The 11,701-nt window shown below is 40.6% G+C and overlaps 1 protein-coding gene across 1 annotated transcript; it reads left to right on the top strand.

Moving 5' to 3' along the window:
* Positions 1-3,730: 3,730 nt before the first annotated feature.
* map2k2a (mitogen-activated protein kinase kinase 2a) lies at positions 3,731-11,608 on the top strand. Its single transcript, XM_044361584.1, has 11 exons — positions 3,731-4,616; positions 4,832-5,042; positions 6,495-6,641; positions 6,799-6,876; positions 7,306-7,357; positions 9,319-9,443; positions 10,074-10,287; positions 10,435-10,499; positions 10,605-10,666; positions 10,920-10,965; positions 11,074-11,608. The coding sequence occupies exons 1-11, from the start codon at positions 4,528-4,530 to the stop codon at positions 11,182-11,184; spliced, it is 1,200 nt and encodes a 399-aa protein (XP_044217519.1). The 5' UTR covers positions 3,731-4,527; the 3' UTR covers positions 11,185-11,608.
* Positions 11,609-11,701: the final 93 nt, after the last annotated feature.

An 11,701-nucleotide genomic window follows, 5' to 3' on the forward strand; every position in this document is an offset into this window, starting at 1 on the left:
TTGAAAGTTTGTGAACTCTTAAGAATTTTCTGTATTTCTGCATAAATATGACCTAAAACGTGAACAGTTATTTACACAAGTCCTAAAACAAGACAAAGTGAACCTAATTAAACAAATGAGACAAAAAAAACATTTTTTTCATCTTTTTCATTTATTTATTGAGGAAACTTATCCAATCTTACACATTTGTGGGAGGCCAAAGTATGTGAACCCTTGCTTTCAGTAACTGGTGTGACCCCCTTTTGCAGCAATAACTTGAACCAAATATTTCCGGTAACTGCTTATCAGCTATGCATATTAGGAGGAGTTTTCGCTCACTCGTCCTTACAGAACAGTCTCAACTCAGGGATGTTGTGGGCTTCTTTGCATGAACTACATGCTTCAGGTCCTTCCACAGCATTTCTTTTGGATTAAGGTCAGGACTTTGACTCAGCCATTCCAAAACATTATCTTTCTTCTGCTTTAACCTTTCTTTGGTAGAACGACTTGTCGTTTAGTGTCGTTGTCTTACTGCATGACCCACTTTCTGTTGAGCTTCAGGTCACGGAGGGATACCTTGACATTTTCCTGTAGAATTTGCTGGTACAACTCAGAACTCATAGCTCCATCAATGATTACAAGCTGTCCTGGTTCAGAGGCAGCAAAGCAGCCCAAACCATGATACTACCACCACCATGTTTCACAGAAGAGTTAAGGTTCTTATGCTGGAATGCAGTGTTTGCTCATCATCAAACATTATGCTTCTCATTCAAGCCAAAAAGTTTGATTTTGGTCTCATCCATTCATAGAACATTGTTCCAATCACCCTCTGGCTTATCCACGTGGTCTTGAGCGAACTGTAGACGGCAGAAGTGTTCTGTTTGGAGAGAAGTGGCTTTTTTCCTTGCAACTCTGCCATGCACACGATTGATGTTCAATGTTCTCCTGATGAAGGACTCATTAATATCGACTGTAGCCACTGCATGAGACCTTTAGTTTCCTAGACGTTACCCTGGGGTCCATTGTGGCCTCCTGGACTATTACACGCCTGCCCTTGGTATGATTTTTGTTGTTCGACCACCCCTGGGGAGGGCAACAATGGCGTTGGATGTCTTCAATTTGTATATGATCTGCCTGACAGTCGACTGGTGGAGTCCAAACTCTTCAGAAATGGTCTTGTAACCCTTTCCAGCTTGGTGAGCATCAACAACCCTTCTTCTAAGGTCCACAGAAATCTCCTTTGTTTGAGCCATGATGCACTTCCACAAACCTGTGTTGTGAAGCTTGACAGTGAAGACCCAGATTTCTCTTCTTTAAATAAGGCAGGGCCTCCCAGACTCACACTTGATTGTCATCCCATTGATTGAAACACCCAACTCTAATTTCTCATTCAAATGAATTGATAATCTTAAGGGTTCACATACTTTTGCCACGCACAAATATGTGACATTGGATCATTTTCCTCAATAAATAAATGAACAAGTGTAAAGTTTTTGTCTCATTTGTTTAACTGATGTCTCTACCTAGTTTTAGGTCTTGAGTGGAAATCTGATCATGTTTTAGGTTATATTTATGCAGAAATAGAGCAAATTCTAAAGGGTTCACAAACTTTCAAACAGCACTGTATATGCAATCTTGTCCTATCAGGGCTCAACTGTCCCATAATGCTTGTAAACAGTTACTTGTAGGCTGTAACATATTTCAAAAGTCTGACAAATGTAACGTTTCTCTTAATAACAAAGATATTATAGAAGTCAAGGGTTGTATACATACTGTATATTATTTATCCAGTATGCTCACATACATCTTGGTACATGTTGGTTGAATTTCAGGCTACCGAGGAATCACTGCACCATATAACATTGAAACAGCGTTGTATTCGTCCCCTATAATTTTCTCTTGATCATATCAAGGTCGAGTTCCATCAGGATGTAATGAAGAATAACAAGAGAGCAAGGAGATAGACTGCCATGATTTACAAGCAACTGAAGATGATAAATGAGATGAATTATGAAAGCAGCAGAGCAAATATGCCAAAAAAATAAATTAACAATTAAAATATTGGCTCTGATAAGCAAGTCTTATTCAACTAATCAGCCCAACACAAAGATTATTGGACATGTTTTGTTCTCAGTAGCACTGGAGCTTGGTGCTGAAGATTTTGAGTTCAGCTCTGTGTGCTGAAGCAGTTCTCTCTCTATTCACTGCTGAGTGTTTCAAAAATGTTGCATCAACAAGTGAAGCAACAAGAGCAAACTGCATTGTGAGATGTAGCAGACAGTGTTAACTTTAATTATGTTTGCTGCTGAGTAAGGAGCATGTGAGGATGTTCTGGGGCGTCAAGTGCTGTAGATCACAGATTTATGGATAATCTAATAAGGTGTGTGGGTTTGTAGCAGTGGCCAGATGTCTATGATGGTACAAGACACTGTGTATCTGCATTATTTGCACTGTTATTGGCACATTGGTAAGTTGATTGAAGTACAGTAAGATGTTTGATATCAAAAAGAAAGCCAAGCAGTTACTGTACATGACAGATGGGCAGAGTAGTGGTGTGAATAAAGAAAAAAATACCTTGCATTTATTACTTTGCTTATCTGTGCATGGACATATTAGATAGTACTAATGAATAAAGATGATATATGTTATGATAACAATGACATTGCAGAAGAGTTACAGGCAACACCACCATGGGAATTTCTATCGCAATTAATTGTCTGATGATAGATTTAATACCTAGATGATAAGTACTTGCACAAAATGTATTTGGGTTTATGAGTTATTTTGACACCAAACAGCTTCAACTAAATATTTTGCAGAAAACCACTGATGTAGAGAACAATTTGGAATGTGGAAAGACAGAGAAGCTTTGATTAATTGAATTGATGTTTTGTATAAACTCGCAACAGATAGAGAAGTATACATTATACTATCCAAATCAATTAACATTTGAGGCTGAAAAGCATCACTACACACCTTGGTTTTAATAAAAAAAATATTGCCAAGCTACAGTACAGTATACTGTACAAACAGGACTACTATACAGATCAATCTAGATTTACAGTTACTTTAAAAACTACAATTATAGTTTTTATCCTGAACTAGTGTGTTTTTATTTTAGAGCAGAAAATGAAGTGAATTTTTGTTTGTTTTTTGTGTTTGATTATAATATAATATAATATAATATAATATAATATAATATAATATAATATAATATAATATAATATAATATAATATAATATAATCTGTTGATTGTTTACTCGATTAATCGATTGGTTGTTTGGTCTGTAAAATGTCAGAAAATGGTGAAAATGTGTTTTTCTGTTTCCCAAAGCCCAAGATGTCCTCAATTGTCTTATTTTGTACCGACCAACAGTCTACAACCCCAAAATATTCAGAAGACTAAAGAAACCAGAAAACATTTAACATTTAAGAAGCTAAAATCTGATCATTTGGACATTTTCTTTCTTAATAAATGACTCAAAACAATTAATCGATTATCAAAATAGTTGGCAATTAACTTAATAGTTGGCAGCTAATTTATTAATCAATTAATCATTGCAGCTCTAATAATATAATATAATATAATATAATATAATATAATATAATATAATATAATATAATATAATATAATATAATATAATATAATATAATATAATATAATATAATATAATAGTATTTTGTCAGTTCCCTCTTGTCACCACTGGGTGGCAGTAATGTTCTTTGTAGCCTGTTTACTAACTGCCATTAAACACATCAGAAAGCAGCAGAGGGTGGCTAAGATATGGTTAAACTTGTGGTTTAAACAGCATACCGGAGATGTTATCACAAACTGCAGATGTCGTACATCTCTCATGAGATTTCTGCATCTCTCGTATCAACAGTCTCGCGCTGTTTTATGAAGGGCTCTCCCTGTGGGTGTCACACAGGTCTGATGCTGCTGCTGCAGCTGCTGCTTCCTGTATTGAAGCACCACCAGTCAGAGCCAAAGCCCTCTTTCGCTTCACAGCCCCGCACACCCCGCACCGAAACACGGGAGGAATTTTGTAGCTTGGACGCTGCTGTCCTGTCCTGCGGTGGGAAGCCAGCCGAGTCGGTCTCCCGGTGTTGCTGCCGGTAAAACCGCGGCGGCCCGTCTGTCTGCTGAAAGCCGAGAAAGCTGCACATTAGGACGGAGACGCGGGGCACGATTTTTCCAGGAGCTGGGTGCTAGATAGTAGCAGCTAGCTGGCTAGTAGCAGCAGGTAGATAACCTAAAAGAAACAGAAAAATCAGCAATGTGTTGACTCCAAACGCTGTACATGCACCTGAAAACGACCCGACTTTTAAAGAGCACCTCGGCATGATACGTTTTTTTATCAAAATAGCTGAGTGACATGCTCCCGAAAGTATACTAACTTTGCTAACGTTAGCTAGCTACACAGAGCTGATCCTGTTGCTCTTTCATACTCAGTGTTGAACAAGGAAAAAGGCGAGATTAAGCAGCTGCTGAGCTCACTGCAGGTTAGTGCATAATTTGAGAAAGTCATTTATAGGGTAGTTATTGAAATGGCTCCCAAAAGAAGACCCGTTCCCCTGAACATAACGCCCATCGGAGAAGGACAGGCCACCTCAAACACCATCGATGCTGCATCTGAGTGAGTAGCCCTACTGTGAGATGAAATGATTGTGCTTCCACTTGCATTTTTTCTAATTGTACTGCATGCATAGCTCATTTTATGTTTATTTTGCAGCTCTGCATGATGTTAGTCATGTGCACCATCATACTCATGTCTCAGTCTAATCATTTCTCTGTCTGTCTGTATGTCTCTGTGTATTAATCCCTGCTGAACCAACTGTCTCCTCCTCACAGAGCTAACCTCGAGGCCTTACAAAAGAAACTGGGTGAGCTCGACCTGGATGAACAACAGAGGAAACGACTGGAAGCCTTCCTCACCCAGAAAGCCCAGGTTGGAGAGCTGAAGGATGAAGATTTTGACCCCATTTGTGAGTTGGGTGCTGGAAACGGAGGAGTGGTCAACAAGGTCCGCCACAAACCCTCGGGTTTGGTCATGGCTCGGAAGGTGAACATTTACTTCTGGTCAAGTCAGTTTTATTTGTACAGCCCAATGTCACAAATCACACATTTGCCTCTGGGGGCTTTACAATCTGTGCAGCAATACAAACATCCTCTGTCCTTAGCCCCTCGATTCAAATAAGGAAAAAACCCTAAAAAGCCCTTTAAACAGAGAGAAAAATGGAAGAAACCTCCAGAAGTGCAACAGAGGAGGGATTCCTCTCCCAGGACAGACATGCAATAGATGTTGCGTGTACAGAATAGAACAAGAGACAAATTAACAGGATAATTGGAAAATTATAATGGATTTATAATACACATGAAGAATGTCATCACTGCTGTTGAATTTATTGTTGCAGGTGAAGCGTGACAGTTGGAGGAAACTGAATCAAAACACATTCCAGAGGTGTTTTCAGGAATTCAAGTTAGGTTTAGATTTTATCATTGCACCGTAAGCGCTGGCTCAGTTTGCTGCACCAGCGTCTGCGTGGAGCCACACTGACTTACTGTCTGGAGGAAAGCATAGCCTGTACTGTGATCTAAACGCAACAGTGACAACACACACCAATACCCATATACCCATATACTCATATATATATATATATGTATATATACTTATTTATACTTCACATAAATAAGAATTTTGAAGGGCTATAAGTGGTGCTGTTTCTCATCACCACTCTTAACATTATGGACTGGTGGCAGCGGTGTGCAGTTTGGAGGGTTTAGACCTTAAAATATGAGCTACAAATAGTTTTGCGAGTCCCAAACCAAATAGAAAAGAGTAACAATTGTTAACTATATAAAGTGAAAGCCAATTAGCAGACACATAACGACATGTACTGTATGTTGGCCAGTAAGTAACAAGAAATAGCGTTGAGGAAATGACCTATTTAAGGGATCCTTATCAAAAATGTCTGTCAGTGTTTTTAAAACGAATATCTGACAATATATAATCAGATTTTTTTTTTTCTCTTAAATAGCAATATGTATATCCACTTCAAACATTCAGTATCAGACAGACTCTCAAAATTATCATTGTGTAATGTTGTATACTTAAGAGGAGTTTGTTAGTTTATTTAACCCTCTATTTTGATAATACATGTGGTACAGTTTTCCAGACAGTAAGTAATTAGGGCTCCACTCAGAGACTGTAGCAGCAACTCAAGCGAGCAAAAACACCTTAAGGGCTTCTGTCCTACAGGCGTGCTTTTAAGTCTGTGGTGTTCCACTAATTGAATTTCCTGCACAAGTTTTACAGATGACGAGAAACAGTTGAGTAACATTGTCTCCCTAATTGTAATTATTGCAGTTTTAGCTTTATCTGTTCTAGTTAAGCCAACAACCTCTGAAATGTGTTACCCTGAGATGTCAAGAGGTCACTGAATGATATAACTGCATGTGTTGCGTGTGTTGTCAGAACAGCAGTTTACGGTTTTGTCCTTTTTACCCCCCTCAGTTGATCCATCTGGAAATCAAGCCTGCCATCAGGAACCAGATTATCAGAGAGCTGCAGGTGCTGCATGAATGCAACTCCCCCTACATCGTGGGCTTCTATGGGGCCTTTTACAGCGACGGGGAGATCAGCATCTGTATGGAGCACATGGTGAGAGACAATGACCATTAACGGCCTCAGAATTGATGTGCTCAGAAACTGGTGTCTTATCTTTTCTATATAACAAAAACCAGGTTTATGAGTATTATATTCTTGTACAAAATAATTGTTTTGCAAAATCTTTATTTGTGTGATTTTGTCTCTACAGGATGGTGGATCCTTGGACCAGGTCCTGAAGGAAGCCAGAAGAATCCCAGAAGAAATTCTGGGAAAAGTTAGCATAGCTGTATGTAGTTCACTCTTTCTATTACATTTTTAAAATATATTTTCAATTTTTTTTCATGATATTCAGATAATAATTTGACTGGAGAGCTTGGGATCAAAAATGACATGTTTTGCATTTTTTAAATGGTGGGGCAGGGATTTGAAGATTCTCAACGCTTGTTCATATACATGTTTTTTCGCAATGCACTGCTTGTCGGTTGTGGGTGTGTTTTTTGTGGTGTTGCTTAACATTCTGTGTGTTATCCAGTCATGAATGAGTCACAAACAACAGGGCATACTGTGCTTCACTTGATTTTTCACTGCATCTCAAGTCCAAATAACCACATGCAATAAGGAATTAACCAAAAGTCTACACAAGGGAGAAAGATTATGTTTTACATACAGTGTGTGTATGTGTGCCTTGTTAATGTTTTTCTTTTCTTGTTTACAGGTTTTGAGAGGATTAGCTTACCTGCGAGAGAAGCACCAGATCATGCACAGAGGTAAAGATGTTTCCTAGTCTCAATACATGAAATTTCTCAGAATCTATTATGCAACATTGTCAAAACTCTGCAAAAATAGAGGTAAAGAGTTTGTAGTTTACAAAATCATGTAGGTGATTGACACACAGTTTTGTGGGGGCATAATAAAGATGATCAGGATGTATGTGAGCATTAACGTGTACAGTACAATTATTTAATAGTAGCACTAATTCATTTACAGGCACACTGTTTTGGTTTATTTAGTGGCCTAACTCCTGTGAGTTGCTTTCGTACTAAAAGTACTAAAACCAAGGTGCAGTTTTCACCCTGGAGAGCCTTTGACTGCTGGATTGTCCCATGACCTAGATGACTAAATCGTCATAGATATGCTCCAAATTATATTTTATGACACACTGAAAATTATATTCTTTTTTTTTTTTTACCTACTATTTAATGATATTTTTAGGTTGCTTTTGCCTGGTAATGGCCATAAAATGTATAGACATGCCTTAAGTAACCCATTAGGACGACTTGTTTCCAGATTACAGGACAGTCATTCTCATTTAGCAATAATACAATGTAGATGGTTTTTTATGGATGTTTGTTGTGGGTAACATAATGGTTCCCATTCCTGCCGTATTAGTGGTGGCTAAATTTTGCCAATGTTTGTGTGGCAACCAACAGAGAATCAGACAGTGCTAATATTAAAGTCTGAAGATCATATTAAAAAAAAAAGGGGGGGGGGGGGGATTATGCTTTAATTTTTTGCTGGCATTATTCTTGCTGTTGAAAGCTCAAACACACAAAACAAAAAAAGGTGTGTTTGCTATGCCAAACTTTTTTGTTAGTGAAGCCACTTTAAATGCGCTACATTGACTAGGCCGGCTCCAGTTGCCCCTGGACTTTATCATTCAAATTTTTATTAATTGTCTTCATGCTTTTTTTCCTCCATATACACTGCATCAACATCTTAAGAGCTTCAGCACGCTTACCACAAGGCAGGCTATTATTTGGGGATATCACGAGTTCATGTATTTGTAGCATGAAGCAAAAAAAAAAAAGGCTTGGTGAACGTTATAATGGTCATTATCTTTGCATTTGAACAAAATCGCAAGTCACACCATAGCAAAGTCTTAAGTTTTCCACAGCACACCCGTTAGGAACCATGGGTGTGTTGTTATGAAAAGTACTGGTGAAGGCAGCGGTCAGACCTGCATAGTGCAGTGCAGTGAAGTTTCACTGTGCTGCAGGGTCGGTGGTACTCTAGGACAGAGTTGTCTGTGAGCTCAGGCGGTAATTACAGCTTCTCAGATGTGATTATACAGCAGCCGCGCCCTGCTGACCCCTCCCTCCGCGTCTCTCTCCATCGTTCTCCCGCTTCTTCATGCCACTTCTTTCTCAGTCTCTCCTCACATGTCCTTGGTTGGTGGGAGGGGGTCACGCACACCACAGAGGACAGATTGCAGGGCTCGGCCTTACCCCATTATTTTGCAGGATGTTTTTCAGTGATGAGCGGGAAAATGCAGAGGACCGGGCTTGTTTATAACAGAGGCTGAGCATGAGCTATTTTCTCCTCTGCTTGACGAACGCAGCACCACAGACAAATCTGGAGGGTGCCGAGCATGCCACCCGTGGCCCTTAAGGCAGACGGTAGACCTGGTCTGAATATTTTACCTCTAAAATCATTTTGTTAAAAAAAACTTAGTCACTATCCATCAGAAAAATCCTGTTATTGAATAGATTGCTCTGATTGTCACAGCAAATTAGTTCAAAGCCTGAACATATGTGCCTTATTTGCTATTTGTTTAGTCATGATTTGTTGTTGTAATCAGCCTCTTCTCATCCTGATGACTACATTTATTGTGTGTCCCAAACTCTCAATATTACTATGTTGCAAAAGAAATACAGCACGAAAAAGAGTCTTGATGTAAACTTAGTATACATTTGTTTGTTTGTTTCTCTACGTCCCCTCTGCCACATAGATGTCAAGCCCTCCAACATCCTGGTCAACTCTCGCGGGGAGATCAAGCTGTGCGACTTTGGTGTGAGCGGCCAGCTCATAGATTCCATGGCCAACTCCTTTGTTGGAACGCGCTCCTACATGTCGGTGAGTCAGCTCTGCACGCCTGCGCCCCCACCTCTTTTCCTCTGGCCCTATCCCCACTTTCCTTCTCCTCTTTTCTCACATTGCTCTTGTTCACTGGCCCCGCCTTCTGCCTTCCCTTCCTCTGGCCCTCCCTCACTCCCCTGCCAAGAAGCGAGGGCTGTGCCCAGGAAAGGGCTCTTTGGCAAAGACGTAGACAACTGTGCTCTCTCTTTCTCGTCCTTATTTCCCCTTATTTGTAGACACCTGGTTGATGCAGCACCAAAAAACTGCTTTGTCTGTCTCATCCTATTCTCACCCCCTACCCACAAAGCACCAGTGGTGTAGAGACAACTTGCCCCTTTTATCATAATTCCCAACACGCACACACCTGTCCTTGCTCACCCTTCTAACTAAAACAGTCTGAAGCTACTCTTCACTTCCTGCCAAACCCTCCCATCCTCTGTCCTCTTGCCCTCACCACACCCCACCTCTCCTTGCCATAACACCACCCCCTCCTCCTCTTCCTCTACCATTATCCTCTTCTCCACTTCCTCTGCCTTCCCCTCCCAGAACTTTGCCCATCCCTCTCTCCTGCCTGGCGTCTTGGCCCTACCTGCTACCCTCTGACGTAGATCGTGTGTTTCTCAACAGCCGGAGAGACTGCAGGGCACCCACTACTCTGTTCAGTCTGACGTGTGGAGCATGGGTCTGTCCCTGGTGGAGCTGGCGATTGGCCGCTACCCCATCCCCCCACCAGACGCCAAAGAGCTGGAAGCCATCTTCGGACGGGCCGTTCTGGACGGGGCTGAGGGAGAGCCTCACACTAACATGCAGAGGCCCAGACCACCAGGAAGGCCTGTGAGCGGTAGGAAATGCAAAACTGTACACAAACGGCTTTTTTACATTCATGTTCTCACGATGATAACTTATAAATATACCGGATTAGAGAGCTTGATTAATAGATGATATAAATAAATTCTAATAGTGTCAATGATGTGTGACTCCTCCATAGGACACGGGATGGACAGTAGACCTGCCATGGCCATCTTTGAACTTCTGGACTACATTGTGAATGAGGTCTGTGAAAACACAAACATACCCATCACTCTACACACAAGCACAAATTACATGTCTGCATTAATTGGTCTGTTTTTTGATCTTTGATGCTTGTTTCCTCCTCAGCCGCCTCCTAAGCTGCCACATGGTGTCTTCACTAATGACTTCCAGGACTTTGTGACAAAATGGTGAGCAATGGCAATTCTATATTCCTAATAATAGGGCAGTGCTCTTATCTGCTCTTCCACAAAAGAGAATTATGAGAGTAGATCATGAGATCATCACATCATGTGTTTTCCAGTGTAATTTATGTTGTTTTGTCACAGTTGGTGTTCAGAAACTGGTCTAGTGAGGTCTGCAGAGGCCTCCAACTTAAAAACTCAGGAGCAGTTTTTTATGTCCTCATGTCAATAACGTTTTTAATCTTGTTTGTGTCTGCAGTCTGATCAAAAACCCAGCTGAGAGAGCAGATCTGAAGATGCTGATGGTGGGTACCTCAACTTCATTCTTCATTTGATAGTTTGATTACTTGTTTATGTTTTAGCGTCAATGATGTTAGCACTACAAACAATGGTTTCCCATTGGTTTTCTTCAGAGTCACACGTTCATCAAGCGATCAGAAGTGGAAGAAGTGGACTTTGCCGGCTGGTTGTGCAAAACCATGAACCTCAACCAGCCCAGTACTCCGACCCGCGGCACAGAGTGAACAGCCCCCTACCCCCTCCCCCCCCACTGCCCTGCCACACCTCTGGGTCTTGCTTGCATACACATACATACATAATACTGTACATATACAAGCCATCACACATATTGGCACTTTTCTCATATTGCTCTTGGGTAAAAACGGTTTTGGCTTCCCCTCATTTATTTCCTTACCAGCAGCAGGGCCCGTTGAGTCATTGTACTGTAAGACCACAGCTTCACCATGCCAGTGTCAAGAGTAGCCCCCAGCTCACTTTTCCACACTGCTACAGAGGATGTAAAGCACCGAAGGGCTGCCAGTGTGTCAGCTGAATTTGCATTGATTGACAAACTTCTTTTGTATTGTTGAATATTCTGTATTAATCTTTTCTATGGCAACAGTTGATGGCTTGTGGAACTGTATTTTAATAAATTACTTGCTGTAGAGATTTGTTGGGCTGAGAGAAATCTAAACATGTTATCTACTTGCAAATTCTAAATTGGTTTTATTGAAGGTGAATGCAGCAATTTTCATTTAAAAA

This window comes from Thunnus albacares, chromosome 9, assembly GCF_914725855.1.
Source record: "Thunnus albacares chromosome 9, fThuAlb1.1, whole genome shotgun sequence".
NCBI lineage: Eukaryota > Metazoa > Chordata > Actinopteri > Scombriformes > Scombridae > Thunnus > Thunnus albacares.

Excerpts from the sequence above, each read along its gene's own strand:
- map2k2a (XM_044361584.1), top strand. The coding sequence starts at position 4,528 with ATGGCTCCCAAAAGAAGACCCGTTCCCCTGAACATAACGCCCATCGGA. Across the intron at positions 9,444-10,073 it reads GAACGCGCTCCTACATGTCG|CCGGAGAGACTGCAGGGCAC; the intron begins GTGAGTCAGCTC and ends GTTTCTCAACAG. Across the intron at positions 10,288-10,434 it reads ACCAGGAAGGCCTGTGAGCG|GACACGGGATGGACAGTAGA; the intron begins GTAGGAAATGCA and ends ACTCCTCCATAG.